The 21,728-nt window shown below is 43.9% G+C and overlaps 1 protein-coding gene across 1 annotated transcript in view; it reads right to left on the reverse strand.

Moving 5' to 3' along the window:
- Window positions 1-922: 922 nt before the first annotated feature.
- Window positions 923-21,728, reverse strand: part of prr36b (proline rich 36b) — a 31,533-nt gene continuing 10,727 nt past the window's right edge. The window contains exons 2-5 of the mRNA XM_073493640.1: window positions 15,558-16,271; window positions 15,098-15,176; window positions 5,351-5,571; window positions 923-5,063 (exon numbers count right to left, since the gene is read on the reverse strand). Coding sequence (XP_073349741.1) covers window positions 2,041-5,063; window positions 5,351-5,571; window positions 15,098-15,176; window positions 15,558-16,164 — 3,930 coding nt within the window. The 5' untranslated portion in view covers window positions 16,165-16,271 and the 3' untranslated portion in view covers window positions 923-2,040. The remainder of the gene's footprint in view (window positions 5,064-5,350; window positions 5,572-15,097; window positions 15,177-15,557; window positions 16,272-21,728) is intronic.

A 21,728-nucleotide genomic window follows, 5' to 3' on the forward strand; every position in this document is an offset into this window, starting at 1 on the left:
TGTTTGTTGTCTATGTGCTGATTGTGTGAGTGGAGCAGATGGGATGCAGGCAGATATGAGGTCTCACCCTGTTTGAGTGTACAGTATAAAAACCTTGATAGGTATTAGGTGTATTCCTTGACTAATTACTGTTGGGTACCCTGTGAAGCTTTTGACCAGTAGTAGTGCTACGTTGGCTGATTGCAAGCTAGCAAACATGGGCTTCGGTCAAATAGTCAAAAAAAAATCCTCGACACTGTTCCTTGACCTTGATGTAAAATGTCATGAGGTGAAGGAAAAATGTGAAGGAGAATTCACAAGAACATAAAGAGAACAGTGGACTAAAGGAAGGTCCAGTGTACCGTGGGCTTACAGAGATAGGAATGGAAACACTGAAGCATCTTTCCTTAGCATTTAGAGAATTTGAACAGCTCTTAACATGGTCGCCACTCCCAGGTCATTCCAGGTTAGAAACCTTCTTATGCAAAAAATCCTATTTGACCGGTGCCATGTAAACAATGTGGGATTTAAAATATTTGGCTCTGCAGATGTGAAGAGAAGCCAAATACATTCAACACATTTGTTGGACCTCAAGTATACAGACAATGCATTCAAGAAACCTCCACAGGGTACCTTTAAGTGTGGTCTGAATGTGATGTTGGTCAGCTAGTGTAAATCCGGAAATGGCATGAACATGCTGGAGAACAGGGCACTGGGACACCATTTGGATTACTTCTTTGGTTCGACCAAAATTCCATTTTAGACACAACACCATTGTACAATGTTGCATCACTTCCTGTTTACCGGTTAATCCCATGGTGAAGAGTAGGAGACGCCATGGGAAACCAGTTGTGTAAACACACAGATACACAACGACTTGAACACAGGGACAGTAAGTTGATGCATGCTGGATCCGTAGGGAAAATAAGAAACAGGAACAAAATGCCTTGCAATGATGTTTTAATGGAATTTTGAGAGATAACCTAGTGTGAACCATTCATTTATGAACATGTCTAGTGTAGAATTGTTTCAAATTCAATGTAGTACACAGTCTTTGTTAGTTAAACATGCAATATACTGTTGAAATAGTAAACCAAACGCCCACTATGAAAACGTTTCAGCGAGTGTAAAGCTCAACTGTGAGAGCGATGTAGGACAATGCAGTGTCTCATCACAAATAAAAGGCTAGTCGTTAGTCTCTTCTGGAACACAAATGAACAGCTAACTGAGGCTTGAAGCTTAGCCACTTAAAACCAATGCCTGAAACACATACTGTACGTGACTGCACGTTATATACCTTAACAACCTATGCAAAGAGCGTAGAACCTCTTGAAGCACACATTAAAAACTTCACCAAATGCAATCTAATAACTCCCATACCTACCTCAACAAATCTGTAAGGGCAAACCGCCGTGTTAATATCTAGCCTTTATTTTGATAGCTAAAAGTCTTGAAACAAGAACACAAACTTTGAAAAGGAGCATTTGACTATCGCTATGGTGCTGTTGAACATGAAGCGTGTGTACACAGGGTAGGGAGGACCAGGTTTTAACAGAAAAAACAAACAAAAAAACAACAAATAAGCAAATACAAAACAAAAAAAAATATCATTGACATTTGTTCGGTAAAAACAGTAGGATAAATACACAATGAGTCCATGTCATTTCATCTGTTTTTTTTTTCTTTCTTTTTTCGGTTTCAAAGCTCAGTCACATTGGACCAATCAGTCAATACCCCATCAGGGGCTACAGAATATGCAGTGTTACTTAAAAAGAACATTCTACTAGAAAATGGTAGTAGCTATTGTACATAAAGGAGTTTAAGCCATACACTCATAACCATGACCATAACAGTATGAAAGAGGGAGGCTTCATTTAAAAATTGCTACAGTCATTTTTTTTTTCCATCTCCTCTGTTCACTTTTTTAAAATTCTTTTCCTACAATCTTGCTCTCCTTTTTTGTTCTTCTAAGCCATCTAACCCAACTGGAGAGAAAACGAACAACAGGTAAAGGGGGAGGGTTGCGGGGAAAAGGTGCATTCCAGGGGTAATAGGAGGGACTTATACATTACCTGCCAGAAAACTATCAGTCTTATCACATATGGTAGAGTAGTAGGGTGGCTGGCTTTCACCGGTGTCTTCAGATTCCTGGGCCCCGAGGTGGCGACTGGACTCCAACGGATCGACCTCCTCCAGGTGATCTGCTGCGATCTTTCCCCCCAGCATGTAGTGGTGCTCCCCTAGACTGGGCTGGTTCTCTCCCGGATGGCCCAAAGGCATCAGGTCCACGTGTCTGCCCAGCAGGTCCTCTGCATGGGCAGCAGCAGCAGCTGATGGCAGGGTCAGCTCCTTGATGAGGGAGGGGTCCTTTGCCTCCTCTGGCAGCTGTTCCTCATTCTCCAGAGAGAAAATCCCTGGGCTCTTTCCACAGCTCTCGGCCATGGAGTGGGCGTTGGAGTTGGATGTGGTGCAGTCAAAGCCGTAAGATGCCACAGAGTTGGCTGACTGAGGGGTGGTCCCACCTCCGTCCTCTTCGCCCTCTCCAGCTGCCGTGTCCGCCGCCTCTTCATCCTCCTCAAGAGCAGGCAGACTACAGGTGGGAGTAGGGCTTTCAAATCCAGCGCTCTCATCCATCATCACCGGTGCATCGGGGTCGTTTATTTGCATCTCACCCTCTGTGTCGCTGGCCTCGTCTCCTGAGGTGGAGGGGGAAGACGGGGCAGACGCTGGAGCAGTTGGGGGTCCCGTTCCTAAGACCTCATCGGCAGGAAGTGTCTCAGCCTCCTCCTCTTCTCCATCGCCTTTCTCCAAGTGAATACCCAGGTCCTGCTCCATGTCAGGCTGGACTGAAGCAGGTACTGGTGTCTGCTGTTTGTCAGAACGGGACTCCACCCCAGAGCTGCTGTCATAGTCGCGGAGGTCCTCTGGTGTGCTTGTCTCACTACCACTGTGGGCGGCCAGAGCGCTTGGCTGGGACATGCCTCCAGCTGGGGCACCAAGTAAGTCATGAGCCTCCTCAGGGGCCGAGCTCTTCATCTCCTCATGCTGGCCGAACTCATCATCTGACTGAGGAGCAAAGGAAGGGGCGCTGCTCTCCAAACGTGCCTGGGCAGGAGACAGGGTGGGTGTTTCAGACTCAACTGCACCATGGTCAGAAATGGGGCTAGGGGAGGAGACAGAGAGCAGAGAGGCTGGTTGAGCCCAGGGATCAGAGAAGGGGTTGGTCTGGCCCCAGGAGGAGGTGGGGGGGGCGCAAGGCGGAGGACCAGAGCGATTGAGGTTGTCCAAACGCTCCTCCTCATTGAAGTCGTCTTCATCTGCATTCTCACAGCTCTCTGTCACTCCTTCACTGTGCATCTCCACATCTTCATCCTCATCCTCGTCATGTTCCTGCTGCTGGAACGCTTTGTGATGCTCCTCTACCCTCTCTGAACTCAAGTCCATATCATCAACCCTCTCGTCCTCTTCATCGTCTTCCTCTTCGTTGGCCAGGGTTTCCACGTTGGGAGATCCCATTAGATTACCATCGCCCTCAGATCCACGGAGGCTTGAATCGACCAGGGCGTCTGAGCTCTGGGTGCCTTCCAATATGGCAGTATGCTGGGTGCTGCTGAGGTCAGACACTCCCTGCTGCCGACTGCTGGTGCAGCTGCTCACATCCTCGGAGTCCATCCCAGACAGCAGGTCGTCACCGTGCCAACCTGCAGAGCCACCGAAAGCTGAGGACCGGACCTGGAACTCTTCAGAGGGCTGAGACGTGCTCATGTCAGTGATCAAAGATGAAGGCTGATGGCCTAGTCTCCTCTGTTCCTCATCTTCATCCTCATCCTCATCATCGTCCTCATTTATCTCCTCATCAGCCTTTTCCACTGCCTCCTCCTTTTCATGAGGGGAGATCAGGTGCCTGGAGGTGAAGTCATCCATGGGTGAGGTACCCAACAAATGGGGTTGTGCCATCACATTGAAGGCATCTGCAGATGGAGCTGTGGAGGTAGGCATAAACAGGTTCTCCTTCTCTTCTTCTTCCTCCTCCTCCTCTTCATCTTCTTCATCCTCCATAGTCTTTCGTGCCTCAAACTGTTCTTTATTCTCCTTTTCCTCTTCTGTCTGGAAGTTCATCATATCAGACTGAAAATGCATGTCCAGCAGAGAGGAGGCGTTCTGTGGCTCTCTGACAGGAGAAACAGTGCCTGGTGGGGAAGAAGGAGGAGACATGACGGTAGTTCCCAGAGAAGGAACTGAGTCATTTGCAGACTCCTCGAATCTGAAAAGGTCCAGTTGGGCCGATGGCTGAACATTGTAGGCTGCTTCATCGATGGGTTCGGCTTTGAGCTCTGGCTCCGCTGATAGCAGAGACAGTGGTTCAGGAGACGCTTCTCGTACAGGTTCTGGTGTTAGTTCCCGTATTGGCTCTGGTGTTGGTTCTCTTATAGGTTCTGGTGTTGGCTCTCGTATAGGTTCTGGTGTAGGTTCTCGCACAGGTTCTGGTGTAGGTTCTCGCACAGGTTCTGGTGTAGGTTCTCGCACAGGTTCTGGTGTTGGCTCCCGTATCGGCTCTGGAGTTGGTTCTTGTATAGGTTCTGGTGTTAGTTCTCTTACAGGCTCTGGTGTTGCTTCCAACACTGGTGCAGAGACTGGTTCTGGCCCAGCAGATGGTTCAACAACTACAACAGGTGGTTCTTGTTCCTCTGCCCCGACTATGGCAGCTGCTGCAGTTGCGATCGCTGCAGCAGCAGCTACAGCAGCAGATATTTCCTTTTCAGGCTCTGCAGCAGTTGTAGGTTTGGGGCCACGTTTCACAGGCGTCGGGGTGCTGGAGCCCACAGGTTTCTTGGGGCTGGCAGGCTTGGCTGCAGCCGATTTGGACACAGGGGTCTTAGAAGGTGTCTTACTGTCTTGTGTTTTGGAGCGGTTGGGTGTCTTTGTATCTGCAGCCTTACCAGCAGGAGGCTTTTTGGCAGTGACGTCTGATTTTGAGGCTGATTTGGGGGTCTCAGGTTTTGCTGACTTGGTTGTAGCAGATGAACGAGTAAGGGGGGACTCTGCAGGCTTTCTGGATGCTGGGGTGGCTGGTTTAGTAGCATCTGGTGGACAAACACAGCACAAGGAATCGTTGAATAATGATTTAATTAAACTAAACTGCAGAATATTATAATACACAGAAAATCCCTAAAACTCAAAATTGAGGCTTGCAGTGGTTGTATGACACTGAATGTAAAACTAGAAAAATCAATAGATGGTTGCAGGTCAACCAAACTTAATTTGATTAATACCTGCTTGTTCATCCTTGCTCATTACAATACTGGTGTGTGTGTGTGTGTGTATGTGTGTGTGTGTGTGTGTGTGTGTGTTTTTTTTTTTTTTTTTGTACCTTTTTTCACAGGGGTTGCGTTTCTGGATGTTTGTGATGCTGGAGGTTTGCCACCAGAGGGGGTAGTGGAGGTTGGTTTGGAGGCAGCAGGCTTGGCAGTGGTGGAGGTTTTAGGGGTGGCAGGTTTGGCTGCAGCTGGGGAGCTCTTGGTTGTGCTGGCAGTGGGTGGCCGGGTCGAGCCTGTGGCAGGACGAGATGATGCTGTCGTGCCAGTTGAGGGCCTGAAAAAGCAACGCAAAGACGAAGGTTGAAGAATGCTGAGTACTAGAGAAATAATGTCAGCTAAGTATGCATTTCTTCTTTTCAAATCATGAACATCTCTCGTCTACTCTAGGCTGACTTGTTGGATCATTTAACATCCACATGTAACAGCCATACTCCAGTGAGCTCAGTAAGATGATGATTTTCCTATTTAAAAACCACAAGGGATGAAGATTAATTGAAGGTGACTCAAGTGTTTGCGTTGTCAAGCCATTCATAGCTAAAAGCAGTCATCAGCCACACCCCCAGCTCTATGCTTTAAGTGCTTCAGAATGGTTGTGACAAGGAGCAAGACCCAATCATTAGTCATGTCTACTGCCAGAGGATACCCTAAGAAACAACACGAACAAGATTGCTTGTACAGATTGCAACACTAAAAACAATACAATGGTATCTAGGCATAAGGACAGGATAGACTGTTCTTAATGTGTAGACAAGCAGCCAAGGCCTTGACCTAATTACACTTTCAGATGTGGCATCAGCACAAATCCAATAAGTACTTGTAAACAGGAGATAACACATTACACCTGTTTTGAAGTCTAAGTCCTCACATTGGTGGCCTGTCAGTTTTTGTCTTGCTTTAAAACTCTTCTTGTTTTAAAGCACTTAATAGTGTTGCAACTGCCTTATTTGTCTGACATGTTTGCAATGTACGAACCAGGATGGCCCCTCAGGTCCAGTGGGACGAATCTTGCAGTCGTTCCAAAGTGCAGGACAAAAACTTTTAGTGAGGCAGCTTTTAGTTTAATGCTCCAAGCTGTTGGAACAGTCTGCGTGAGGATCTGAGAGCAGCTCAGTGTTGATATCTTCATGTTAACTTAAAACTGGCTTTTGATTAGAACTTGTCACAGCCATTATTTATTTTTTTTAATAATATTTTCTATTGTATCATTTAAAATGATATTCCCTCTTTGTCTTTATTTGTACTTCAATCTTCTGTAAACTCTACTGAATGGCACTAACCTGTATGAACGAAGATATACAAATAAAGTCTGATTGTCTGTAATGGATGTTTAGGAAATAGCATCACTTGAAGAATTTGCCATTACCAAATAATAATTCACCTCTGTCTGTTTATATTAGCATCTGGAACATTAGGAACAACAGGCCCAGGCCCAGCTCACTCTTCCACAACCCCATGACAAACTCCCCTGAGGGGCTAAGAAGTGGGGCAGTTTGGGACGTGAGTCACGACAGACCCCAGAGAGACATCGTAACCCCAGTTGACCACATCCCTCATCCCTTGTCTATACCCACTCCTCACAGGGGAATGACACTTGGGGCTGTATGCATCAGCCTGCCTGCTCTGGCGGCCTGCCTGGCCCAGTATCTGGCTTCTATGTCACTTCTGAGCGAAGTAACCTACATCTAGCAGTCCTGACAAGGCTGTGGTGTGCAATCTCCAGGGTCCACGCTACACTAACTGCCTGTTTCTAAATAAAGAATTGAGCTAGTACTGGCAGAAAGAGAACAGGGAGGAAGCAAGAGTGAAGATGGCTGGGACCACGTTAATCTTTAATACTGAAAGGAGAACAAAAATAACTTCTTTCAAATCCCTCAGCTGAAACCATGGGCTATGTTAAAAGCACACTCATTGTGTGTGTGCTATCCACAACCTGGCAAATGTAATGGAATACGGTTTGGTAACATGAAATGAGATTAAAGGCAGGCGGCAACACAACAGAGGTGTGGTCATGTTAGAAGTTCAAACAGATCCACTTCATTTAGAACTGGCTTTGGGCTAGTGAAAGGTGTGTTACTGATACTGATGTTGCTGGATCATGTCAGTGCAGTTTGACTGATATAAAACCCTTCTGGCTAGGCAATACACTAGTAGACTCATCGGTGATGCATTGATTTACTGCCAACACAGAATTTACTGGAATATCAGAAAGGCTTAACAATGCTGATGAGGAAATTTGCTAGTGTTAGTGTCCTTGTGGCAAGAAATAAGCCGTCTTATAATTTTGTAAAAGAGATGGTATAAAAGACAAAGATAGAGCAATGAGAATGATCATCAGCTGGCACAGTGGGGACTGTCTACATGTATCAGATACTTAAATGTAATACTTTTTCAGACCTTCTCAAGATAATTTTTAACCAACGTTAAGATTGATCTTTGGACAAACTGCTGCAGAAAAAACCTTTTTCACAAAAAAATTTAATCTAGAATTTGCTTTTACTGCCAAGCTCTAAGCCTAAAAATGAGAAACTGTGAGTTAGATGTTAAGATTTTAAGCCTGAGATTGTCGAGAGTAGCCAATGAACAGGACGTTAAAAGATGAAACGAGAATAAGCACTTGAAAAAGTCTGTTGGGCCTGAATTAGAGAGTAAAAGATAAGAAAAGAATTACAGGGAAAGGAGAATGGGGGACTTAAAAGATACAGAACGTGGCTTTAGAGATCAAGTATGCTGAGGGGATATTCAGAGAGGGCATTCACAATAATCTGTCTGATAAAGGGAATATGGATAATCCAAATGGCAGGACTACTTTGTAGAGCTCTGGAAATTAACCAGGCCACTAAAAAAGTAAGATAGAAGAAAGAGATAGATAAAGGCAAGCAAGAGGGAGATGGGAAAGGGGGGTGGGCAGATAATTTTCATCCGATTACAAATTATCTTCTATCAATGTCTTCTTACTTATCAAAGAAGGCAAATAAAACCTATTACAGTATTAAAGACACCGGGCCACAGTAAAATAAGGTCCAGTGTTGGACACACTTGGACACGATGACAATGCCTGAAAACAGTTGGTGAATTATTGAATTATTTCAAGCTTCCAATTGTTCTGTAAATAAGCTTACTGTCAGCTGAATGAAAGGGAAGAGTGAAGAGTAATGGCACGCTTTAAATAATGTTACTTTGACTCTACATTTAACACAATGGGAAGCTTGTATGCAAAAAGCTGTGTTCATTGTTTATTTGTGACCACAGGCCAGGCTGAGAGAAACAACACTATAAATTGGGGTTAAAGCAAATGTATAACAGAAAGCCAAGAAATGAACTGGAGCTGAAAAATCAGATGACTCTGACGCTTGTTTGCGACAGGCGCACTGATGCGCACGGCTAAATACTAAAATTTGCCTGAGGATCATTAATAACATTTTAGCTTTACTGCAAACTTCCTCGATCAGTGGAGCTGAGACAGGAGTGTGTGTAAATACATGGTTGCCTGCTGGTGCTGCTTTGTTATGATACGACAAGAGTCAGGCTGTGATTTAAATAATGAGATGCACCATGATAAAAGGGCCATATGAGTAAGCAAGAGCTGAACAAACATGCAGGCAGTCTTCCCTGCAGCAAAGGCGACAAACTGTGGTGGGAGGACCTCCCTCCTCTGAAGACAAGCAGCGCATTAAAGATGATGCTGAGTTAATTAAGCACCACAAATATGGAGGCAGGATCTTCATCCTGGTTAAAGTGGTCTCAGCTCAACTCAGAAAGGATACAGCCACGACACTAAAGGCATTTTGGGAAATTTTGCAGTTGAATAAACCTGATCAGAGCTCTCCTCTCTAAATGTGGTCACTTTCTCCTGTATCTTTATAGGACACTAGGAGCCACATGAAACTCACTGGTAGCCACAGTGCAGGAAGCGCAGATCCCTTGTCTGATTTCAGACAGAACTGCCAACTTGTTAACTCGGTAAGTGGGCAGATTAAAACTGGACCCAGGCCAGCAGGCCACTGCAAAAATAAATCAAATTCCACTTACCTGATGAACAGCTTGTGTACTGTACTGTACAGCTAATTAGGAATTCAGTGTATTATATACTATGTGAGATGCTGTGGCTTCAAATTTTACATCTGTCTACCAATCATTTCTTTCACTCCATTACCAATGGAAAACTCATAAAACTATAATTACAGTAAAAATATCAGTATCCAGTTTTAATAAAAAATGTTTTACAGTACTCAAAACTTTAAAGCGTTCAGTGTTTCTGTTTGGTAGAATGAAACAGAGCGGTGATTTTATAAAGTAGTATAAGACACAACAATGGGGTCAGCTCAGGTTTAGCCAATATCTAAAATATTTAATTACATCTAAATTAATTACATAGGTTGATATGTACATAAAGTAACTTTTCTAACATACATATAATAACATATACACATATATTAAGAAACTCAATATCAGGAGAATATTTGTTTGATGTGAAAATAGAAGAGCTAATATGTAAGTCTGGTATAGAGAGCTTTCCACAAAGCAACATCTATTACATGTGAACACACCCACAAACACACCCTTGCACACTCAAACCTTTGTCTCATACTCAAACACACACGCCTCCTTCTGTCCCTCTTTCCTTCCCTCACTCCGACTCATTCCCACTAAATCCATTTAGTAATTGGCTCTGCGGCCGAACCTCTATAAAAATCGTGGCAGCGGAAGACCGCATCACACAGTATTCGGCCACACCCCTGGCAGGACGGGAGATTTACAGCCTGCGCAACATGTCGTCTGATTCTCGCTGGACTGGATAACAGCGTCTGGGGCAGGGAGCCTGGCTGCTGCTCAACACACACACCAGTGCTGGACCATTACATCAGCACTAATTTGTTAGATCATGAGGAGGGTTGCATTCAATCCGCTGTAATAAAAATTTATCATCCCTGAGGGACCGTCAATGAGGAAAACAGCATGACTAATGTGGGAACATGGGTGGCAAAATGGAGGGCAGGAAAAAATGGAAAAGCACCTGATCGCCCAGCAGCTCATCTCATTTCCTCCTCTAAGTCTGTACAGAAAGGACTGAATACCCTTGCTTTGTCCTCCAATCTACTGAAGGGCAATATCTCCCTGTTTCACACAGAGATACCCTCTGGTTCTCTGCTTCTTTCTTTCCACCTCTGCCTCCCTCTCTCTCTCTTTCACACACACAAAAACACACATTCATGCACACACCTCGCGCTCTCTGCATGCACAGCCCTCACGCTCTGCCTGTATCTCTGGCAGCAGTGATGGGAGCTCAGCAGGGACACATGACTTATTCAGCCATGTAGCCTCCATACTCCACTGCCACCATTTTTGTTTTACTTCACTCTGCTGCATCCACCGACAGCAGGGCAGGCGGGAGGAGGCGGCTCAGCGGCACGTGCGCACGAACCACGTGTTCGGTGAGCCAACGCGTATATGCCTCCCTTCCCCCTTTACCTCCACATCATACTGAGTAATATACCAGCCAATGAACACATGCTCTGCATTCTAATTGCATGCTGCTCCTACTATGTGAGCGTCCATGAAAAGCACATACACACTGATGCATCTATAGAGCAAATGCACAGCCTGCTATACTGTCCTGTTGGGCAGTTTCCGTGCTGCATACCAGTCCCTAATTATCAATGCTTAACTGGACACAAATCGTCTTTGCACCGGCTCAAAAGAGCCCCAAAATCGGTAAATATTCATGCACACAAGCTGATGCAAACTGTTAGCTTAAATCCCAGAAGCACACATGGACTTGATGATCAAACAACCCATGATTATTTCTACTTTTTCCGTTTGCACACTAATCAGGCTAAAATGTTTCCCGTCACAAGCTATGTGCTGTGGGCAATCAGCTTCAAACAGCAGGTGCTCCCACACACACACATACACTTACTTTCTACACACCAACATCTTCACTGTAGTCGTTATACACAGTTCACTACACAGTCATAACCTATGGTGCATCAACAGTATATTATCTTTGACTCAGCTTCAACACCCTCACTGACCTGTTGCTGTTTCTGTGGACAGGTGAAGTGGCCTGTGGAAGGGAGCTCATTTCTTAGGTGGTGATATGCTGCAAGTCATCTATATGGAAAAGCTTTCTCTTTCCTTCTTGTTCAGTGTGTTGAATTTAGGAGGATTTCGAGATATAATATGTCCACATGTCCATATTTAAATCAATAGAAACGGCTGGACCTTGAGTTGTGTACAGTAATATTTTCCTACACAGTTCAAACCCAGAAAAATACGTAATTTTACTCAAGGTAACCGTGAATTTTATCTGGCTGCCTGTTGCTCTAACTTCCGGGGAAACATCAATGCTACATCAGAGGTGGGTGAGACGAGGGCAGTTCAGTTGGTTGCAATCTGCAACCACACTATTAGATGCACTTAATCCTTAACAATGGCCCTTTAAAAAAAAAGAAAAAAAGTTTTTAATATGCACAGGCTCTCAAACAGTCAAAGTCTGCTTTAAAAAAACACAACAAGAATAAGCTATAATTCAGAGTTATGGACAGCAACAACTAAAAAAACCTAATTTAATTTAGCTAAAACCTCAAGCTTGTGAGTGGCCTTAAATTAGATTGATGTCACTTAGTGAACCTGCATTTGCTCTGCGCTTTATTTGTCTGATAACTGGAACCTGTGGCTGATGGAATTAAATCAATTGAGCCTTGGAGTGAATTGAAAGAACCACTGCGGTTGTGTGTGCATGTGTGTGCGACAGCAACTGGGGAAGCAGGGTGTGTCTGATGTGGCAGTAAATGTATCCTTCGGGCTCTCTGCCACTCTACTGATAGCAGGCCTGAATTAAGGATTGAGGGAGGTAGCAAAAGGGCAAAATCTAATTAAAGCTGAAATTTATGGCCCTGTCAAAGTACATCACAAATACAAATGCTGACGTGCACGCACACACTTACGAAGTATGCCTACAAGGGTGCATGGAGCTGTCAGAGGAGCCTATTGTCAGTACCGGTTATACCTTTCTTTGTGGGGATTCATACGTAGGTCTACTGCAGCTATATCCTTCTTTGGGCTACACATCCACTGTTTAACATTTTACGGACCCACACCAACAACACACAATGCAGCATCTAAAGTGCAATCCAATCCTAACCTGATTACAGTATAAGCCTCAGCTTGTTTTCAGCTCAGTCTCTTGACAAATTTGCCCTTGTTACCTTTCAGGCTCATTATAGTCTTTTAGTCTAGTCACAGCTAGTGATGGATGATCAGTGAGTAAAAACAGGGGGTGCGTTGGAGCACAAGCTGGGGATTGACTTCACTGATGAAGGGGCGATCGATAGGACTCGCCCGTCTTGTGCCCAACTTGGACTCATACAGTTCAAGGTCTCACTTCTTCTCTATGCCAGGCAGTCTGAAATATATCTAGAAGTAGAAAGGTAGAAAGGGGGTGTGATAGATTTCTTAAGTCACACGGTTCATTCAAAACTACAAAGGAAATGCATTTCCTGTAACTTCTATAATGTCCTCAGAGGATGCTGGGTGAAGATGAAAGATGGACTGCATAGATAATTAAGTTCCACAGAGTGATACACTGAGCAGACAGGATTTCTTACATACATTTGAGACAAACATATCAGTAAACGGGAAAATGCAATAAATACAGAACCTAAATGTATGTCTGATGTGTTCTGAAGCAAATTCTCCTACTTTTAGCAGAGTTTACTGTTTATTGTAGTACATGTGATTTTTTATATTGTAAATTGCATTTATTTATACATGACAGTGTTAATGTGGAGGCAACACCTGTATATTTAACAATGATATCGATGAGTTCTGCATTATATTGAGAAAAGCTAACACTAGTAATTGTTGAGGAGTGCTACAGACACCGTTTAAGTGTTGAGCTAAACTCTGATAGTGTTTTCTAATTTTGCTGTGTGGTATTTTATATTCAGAGAAGAGGTGGGGACTCCTGTTCCACAGAGAATTAGGTGAAGTTATGAATGAATTCACCATGACAGTTAATAAATGTCGTACAATGAGCACTCTGTACTGCAGTGATTAACAATGTACCCTTGTGTAATGCTTTTTAATGAGATGTTTGCACAGCAACCACTGTATAAAGCCATAATCTGAGTGTAATCTCCACAATCCAACTGCTGCCTATGGCATTTGGAGTGTGAAGCGGGGGGGGGGGGGGGGGGGCCTGAGAGATCATCACATGACACACCTCACTGTCAGGTGGAGGAAAGTGGCTGGCAGCTCAGTGTGTATGTCATGTCAATCTATTGGCAATTACTACACAGAGAAGAATAGGGGGAACATGTCAATTAGAATCATACTTGTGATGGCTTTTTTCTTTTGGCTTTTGTGTTGTTGTCTAAGTACGTTCCTCACTGAATTTCATTTACTTGTATAAATCTGGGGGGCATCCTCAACAGCAGAGCCTTTCCTACTAAATACAAGTGTAGAACCATTGGGTGTTTCCTATGCTCTAAAGAGGTTAATCCTCTTGGTTAATCCCTGGTTAATCATTTAATAACAAATCTGAAATGAACAAACTGTATGGAAACCTTTGGAAACCATTTCATTGAACTAGTTTGTACAGTAGGTCTGTCTTAAAAAGAGAAACTTGACATTCTGAGAAAAATGCGTATTCACTTTCTTGCCGAGAGTAGATGTGAAGAATAATACCATTCAGGTAAAAAAATGAAAAAAGTGGTATCAACTTTCTCATCTTACTTTCATCAAGACAAGAATAAAACTATCCCTTTAAGCATGGTCCATGGTTGTTGTATTTGATATAACTAGTTTGATGAAAACTGTCCAATCTGTTTGACGCAAGTGTTTCTGACTGAACAATGTGTCTACACACAGACATACCGACACGATGACATAACACATCATACCATAGACCACGGCGGCATAACAGTAAGGAAGAAAGATGCTATTGCTGTAACAAAGAAAGAAAGAAGAAGAGGAAGCAGCAGGATAAGGTCTTGTTTAAAGAACAGTCAGACCAAAGGCTTTATCTGATCATGATCATCACTGTCTCACACAAAGGCCTCCTTTAGCCTCCTGTCCTGGTCTGTGGCCAAGTCCCCTCAGGAACCAACACCACGCACACATTGTGACTCAGGTGAGGAACACATGCTGACCTGATAACACACAAACACATACTGGCAATACACGCTGGTATATAGAACCACACACAACATAAACTTAAAGAGCATTCTCTTGTTCTCAGTTAATTCTCTTGACTGTCCCTCCTCCCCTCTCTAAACCTCCCTCCTTCCCAAAACTTGCTTTATTAATAATGCTGCTGTATAATGCTCTCTGCTGAAACCCTGCAAGGCATTCCTCCAAGGCTTGTTCTGACATTGGCTGATTGTTGGCCTACTTATACCCAGCCTTTCCAAGCCTCTATGTGGGGGATCATTGTCCCTCATTCCTCCAGGGTGTTTTTTTCTTAAACAGTGTCTTCTTTGAACCTGTAGCCAAGTGAGGCCTTTTGAACCAACGGCTTCATACTTGGCACTGAGGAGCTTTATAAAGCAGAACTCATTCCCCACAGTTCTTATCTATATGGCAATTTATTCGAAATTTGCTGCTGTTCTGGAGCAAATTTGCTGATTTGCTCCATTGGAAAGGCTTCGAATAAAAGGATATTTTTGCCTGAAGGATGTCTGAGAAGAGGACCGATTCTAGACAGCTGTCTGTGCTTCACACAGTTGCACAGAAATTGCTTTCAGGCACTTGTGTGCACTCTGCCGAAGTGAGGCTTCAGTTCTGCATGTCACACCTACCTGGTTGTCTTGGAAGCAGGGGGCTTGGGTGAGGCAGTGGAGCTCGGCTTGGTGGGAGTTGCAGAGGCAGGTTTGGAAGCTGGAGGACAGAACAGAGAAAAAAATTAAGAAATATGCAAAGAATAATAAGAACAGTATCATATAGATTTGTATAATAGTATATAGTGACATATATCACAGATATAGGTCAGGCAGATATATCTCTCATATGTATGTGATAAGGATCTAGGGCAAATGCATTTCTAGATCAGCAGCAGCTACTCTGGCATGTCTAATATGTGTGCTGAATCCATCCTGTGTGCATCTATCCGCATGTCATCACATTACAATGAACACTCCTCATTAGAGTCGGAGCTGTGAAAACATTTCATGCTGCACTTACTTTTCCCAAACTGCCTACATTCTCAACTACACTTGTGTTTTCACTGATCTCTACTTTTTGTTTGACATTTTCACCAACCTGGGGGCTTTTTAGCAGCAGCCGTGGTGGTGCTGGTTTTGACACCATTAGCAGTTGTGGATGGTGTCTTCTTGGCCGCTGTTGTTCCGGTCATTGATTTTGCGCCATTGGTGGCAGGGGCAGCCCCTGTGGCTTTCTTCTCACCCACTTTGCTGGCCGGGCCTGTTGGTTTTTTGGCGGGAGCTGTGGTTGGGGTGCTCTTTTTCACTGCAGCAGACGGGGCCTTCTTAGCCACTCCGTTGGTCTGGGGCTTTGACATGCCATTTGCAAGGCGGCTCTGGGATGCGTTGTTGGGCCGTGGGCCAGTTGTGGTCTTGGTCAGGTTGGTGGTGCCAGGTTTTGTCTTGGCCGTGGCCTTGTTGGTCGTCTTGGCTTTGGAGTCTCCTGACGTCTTGTTGCTGGTCTTGGCATCTGTGGTTTCCTTGGCCTGCTCCGGCTGGGGTTCCACCTGGCCTGTCTCTCCTGCAGGCTGTGGCATCGCCTCCTCTGCTGGACTGGCTGCCTGATTGGGCTCCTGTCCCGCTGCTGGTGCTGCCTCATTTACTGGATTTGATTCCAGTGTTTCCATTGGCTCCATTGCTGCCGTGACAACCCCATCCGGCTTCATCTCCCCTTGAGTGGTAGTGGTCCGTCTCTGCGGTGCAGGGCTGATGGACTTGAATCTCACAGGACGGGCACAGGTCTACAGGCTTTCCGGAGACAGTGAGGTCTGGTCTGGAGAGAGAAAAGAGAATATACAGTACAACACAGTCAGTCGACAGCAAGACCAGACAGGAAAAGCTGTGTGTTGTCTCTCTGATCAGCAGACAGATCCCCAGGAATGTTGTTAGCCTTCAGATGAAGTGATGGCTTGGACCTAACCTACAAGTTCAGCATCTCACACACACAAATACAAACACACAAATACTTTATGCAAATACTTGTATCCAGTTAAATTAATTGTAGGACTGGGAAATGTATTAATATTATAACATTACCATGACATGAGACTATACATCGTCCTAAATTTTGGATATTTGTATATTGTGATTTGGTGTACATGTTGTCTGTCCTGGTTTTAAAGGCTACATTACAGTAAAGTGATTTAATTGTCTAAACTTACCAGACTGTTGTACTTGTGCTAATACTTGCCTTTACGGCTTAGTCGTTATATCCAAATTAATGATGATTATTTATCAAAAATCTCACTGTGTTAACATTTTGTGAGTACCAATAGTCATCCCTATAATACCAATATTGAGGAATTTAATCAAAAATATTGTGATATTCAATTTTGTTGCTCAGTCATAACATCTACAGTATGAGGTGCTTTTGATGAAATTTCAAAATATCAAGATATATATTGTGTATCACAATACAGGATTAAAATATCACAATATTATTTACAGACCATATTACCCAGTGTGTGTAAGTGTAGGATAGAAATGGAACATAATATTATATAGGAAATTGAAGTGCTGCATAAACCTAGAAGCAGCCTATCTAGGACAATGTAACACATAAGCACAAACAGAGGCACTCATGCAAAAATACATCACAGCTTCATAAGTTGTGCTGGGAGGGAAACCTCAGGACAGACAATTAGATCAACACATTTTATGATCAACTGAATGTGTGTACTGTCTAAGGCAGCACAGAAGGAGGGGACATGTCTACTGCAAAAACAACACATTCTACAAATAGCCTTCTTTAATTTCAATGCCAACTGCAGTGCAGTGGCAAATGGTCCCCTCTGTGAAACTAAAAAGCTCAGTGACACACTTGGCCAGGGTAGCTGCTACGGGTTGGCTTCTCTCTTTTTTTTTTAACTCGGCACAAAACAGCATCAGACGCACTAGTGTGGAAGACTAGTTTTCTGGGATAGGACACTTAAGGGGGAGTGCAAAAAGCTTTGGCACGCAAATTTCACACACATACATCAAACATGTATGTACAGAATGTGCCACCTGTACTCATGTTAAGACACGCAACTTTTTAATCTTCACACAGATGAGAAAAGCTTAGAATGCCTGCTTCACGCTACTAGGCTGACATGGTTATAAAAAGAAAAGTAGGAAGAGGTGGGAAAAAGGCAAGGATGTATTCGCTAAGTGGGTCAAAGCGTGTACAATAAACTCAAAGACAGTCAGACAGCTTGACTCATGGGTCACAAACAGAGCAGTAAGAGACATGAGCAACTGAGGACAAGAAGTGGGACGTGAAGCATACGAAGCCTGATAAAGGGCAACCATCTGTAATACAGGCTGTCAGACATTGTCAACATCAATATGAGACAACTTTCTTATTTCGTTTCCTTAGCTCATCTCAAATGGAAGGATGAGAGGAAAAGGTTTTTTACAAGCAAGGGGGGAAGTGGGGGGAGTAACAGGAAACTGGCTTGTCAAAGTTTACAAACAGAGCGAGGAGGAGGTACAGGAGGCCGAGTGGTGAGACAAACTCTGAGGAGACACAGGGGCCAGCCCAGAGGAAGAGGCTTGGCCTGTGGAGCATGGGAACAGAAAGAGAAGGTGGGACAGAGAGACGGGGAAAAAAACAAGGCATAAAATGAGCTCACTATTGGCTGATGTCCGCTGATCTAACTCTCAAATCCAGACATTACTAGTCATCCTAGTTTCCACTGACCTAAACTTGTATGCACACACTCACTGTCCTATTTCTAGAGGACAGACATCATCTTTATGCCGCTAGCTTGCTGGAAACAATTCCCGCACACTCTTCCTCGGCTTTCTTTCCCTCTTCCGTCATCCTTTACTCATCCGCTAAACTAAATCTCACATGTCAAAAAGGCCCTCTTTCTTTCTCCACTGATCCTCCCTTTCTCCTTACCATTTTCCCCTCCTCGATTTCTTTCCTTCCCCCACCACTACCGCTCTCCGTCCATCCCTCTGTTCTCTGTTTTCCTTTGCACAGATGGCCGGAGCAGCTGAGCAGGGCCAGAGGGGGAGAGAGAGAGCAACTGAGCTATATATATATATATATATATATATAAAAAATAACAGTGTATCCCAAACAACTCATAAGAACTGATACACACAGCTAGTGCGACAGGCCGCCACCCAAAAGAACTTGGAGAGGCTGAGAGAGGGATGACGGGTAGCTGTGAGAAACCATCCGTGCCGCACCCTTCGGTCGCAAAGGGTTTTTAAATGCCAGTGAGGCTGCAAGATGCTGACAGTTGGCTTAATTATGTCACTAACAACAACCAGTCACAGACACCAGTGTGAGTGAGGGCGGGTGGACAGAGACAGTGTTTGAGTCCAACACTGTTTTTATGTTTGTTTCTGGACAACCTGCGGTTCCTTTATCCTCTACACTCATCCCTCACTTCACTCTCAGGCATCTGAAGAAATAAATAAATAAAACAAAATCTTGGAACTGATCATTTACTAAGCCCCTTACTTCTGCTACTGTACGTCTGTGAAGCTTTCCATTCGCGTGTGGCCCATAATGATGCAGGTTACAATAATAATAATACTACTGGCAGATTTATCACTTGTATTATTTAGTACTTTTTGACACGAGTCCTCTAGTTCAGCCAGAAAGGCAAAGGCTGTGACAACTGTTGCTGGCAGATTTCATCAGTTTATAAACTGTGTTTAGACAATTGCTGTTTTGTAAAGGGGTTTAGCAAACAGTCTTTGATTAAATCCCCCATACAACTACAACCTTGAACACGTCACAGGAAGCTATTCTAACTGACTTTTAGCACATGATGCGTGGGGCTGACTGCATCAGGTCAGCAACACATTAAGCCTCTCAACTTTCAACAAACTTTTTACAAACTTCTCCCACTTGTTGCTCCAAAATCTCTAATCTCTAATGAAACGCACCACTGTTTGACTCTGTAAGACTCTGTATTGCTTTCAACAGTGACCTAATTTGACCAAGCAGTGAACCAGGAAATAAGATTGTGTCCAATCACCATTCCCTCCTCTCTTTTTCAGACTCTGGTGTTCTTGCCACAGTTACAGACTTAAGCATCTGGCCCAGGCTGTTCCTTTCACCGCTCCTCTCCAAAGTACCAAACACTGCTGTGTGTGTGTGAAATAAGAGTGATAAATCCTGATTGCACGCCACAGCCAAAGGAACATTTCTCTTTCTCCTGCAAGTCTCCAGACAGCTGTGAGATTGCCTCTCTCTCTTTGCCTCTGTTGCACACTCAGCCAGCCCTGCGTCATTATAACCATCAGTCAGCAGTAAGCATAAACAGGCTGGAAACCAGGGCACGAACACACTTTAGAAACATACTTTTTATCTACTCAAACTGGAGGTGGAGGGGATTTGAGACACTTTCAATATTTCAGCAGCCAGATAAACGGAAATGACGGTCTATAATTCATGGTTGGTTTGCTGCCAAAGTGAATTTCCTACCCTGGCACTCACCCCTTAATGCCCCAGTGACCCTGTACATACATTTCTCATGATTTTACCTTTCTCAAAGCATCTTCCTCACCATTCTGAACTTATTTAAAGTCATGACGCATATTTTTCCATTTATAAGGCTCTGGACTGATATATTATTGTATCTTATATGTGTTACAACAGCTCTAAACGATCTTAAATTTCATCCCTAATTACTGTCTTCGGCACTCCCCACTGAAACATCTACCCCATTAATGCTATTACAGGTTTTCATTAAATGTAATTAGACTGAAGAGAGTGATTCACTTTCAAACAGCACTTTCAATCAGTTACTGTCTCCAACTCCCTTTTGTGAGCACGGAGGAAGGCTCAAGCCCGCAAAGATGGTTTTTCACACGCGGATACTGTTCTGTATGCTCATATAACATGCAAGTTGGCCTATTCAGAGGCTGTCAAATGTTTGCTTGAAATGGTAATATGAATACACACTAATGCTGAACCATGTTTTCTAAGAACTAGCTCCAAAAAGTTACATTCTTGAATAATCCTTTAATTCTACTTATCAATGGACAATCTTGCTGAGAGATTCCCCCATTTTTTCTACCCGCTGCTTCACATTCATACGATTACACACATTTGGACCACAGAGCTGTGTGGCACAACTCTCCATTATCGACTAAACAGCTTCACTAAAGCAACTGGGGATTAAATGTTTTGCTGGTTCATTGGCATCTCAACCACAGCTGCTGATGGTGCATTTACAATACTCAAGGGGGTTACAATGGGATTAAATTACCATACATTACATAATGCTACATATGGGTTAGTCCTTTTTCATTCTTAATATTCAAGCTGGACTGTGGGTGGACCAATTCAGTCTGAGGCATTTAGACCATCTTTTCCCAGGTAAAATTCACCTTACATCCCACGGTCTTAATATTTAAGAACCTACAAGGGAAAACCCAGATTGGCTGTAGGAAATCCTCTCTTACACCATCTATGGATCCACCAAAGGCTATAACCTAGGCTGTAAAACACAAGCTGCCTTTTCCAACCCATTGAGGACAAAGTGTAGTCAATGACCTGATACATAATGGCTTGTGAGGTAGTTCACATTTCCAGTAGCCGATTCCAAACAGATGGCTGTGTCAGCTACATTAGGTCCATTTCAAAACATTTAAGGACAGCGCCCCGTGTCAGATGTTATAAAACATAAAATGGCCTTATTTGCTGATAGTTTCTGGTCAAGCTACCACAGACCAGGCAGCTCCCTGGCCTGACCTACTATTAGGATCCACAGGAGAATAACTACTTCAACAGGCTGCAGTTTTTTTCCCTCAGCTAAAAACAATAGCTGGGGATAAAAAAGAGCATTATGGAAGTGGAGCAGGAGCCTTGCACTGGTATCCTTAAGGGTTGGCAGATTTTTTTGTGTAAAATTTTGAGTGTAGTTGACTTTGCAAAAATGTGTTTTGTTGGCCTCCACAATGGGTCCAAGTCATGCGGTTGCAGCTTCCAAGCAGCATCCCACTCCGAATTCCCTGCAAGCCTCAATGATGAGCTACACAGTCAGTGAGAACAAAGCAAACCCACACAAACACCAAAGGCAGCGGTCAGAGCACAGGGTCAGAAAAGACCAGTGAAGGACTGATTTAAACCCCCCATCCTCACCCTCCACACACACACACACACACACACACACACACACACACACACACACACACACACAATGTTGACATTCTGATAATGAATCAGTCATATAAATTGTCTGATCAGCTAGGTCCGGTCCATTCCCTTAAATGGACTAGC

Source organism: Pagrus major, chromosome 23, assembly GCF_040436345.1.
Source record: "Pagrus major chromosome 23, Pma_NU_1.0".
Lineage (NCBI taxonomy): Eukaryota > Metazoa > Chordata > Actinopteri > Spariformes > Sparidae > Pagrus > Pagrus major.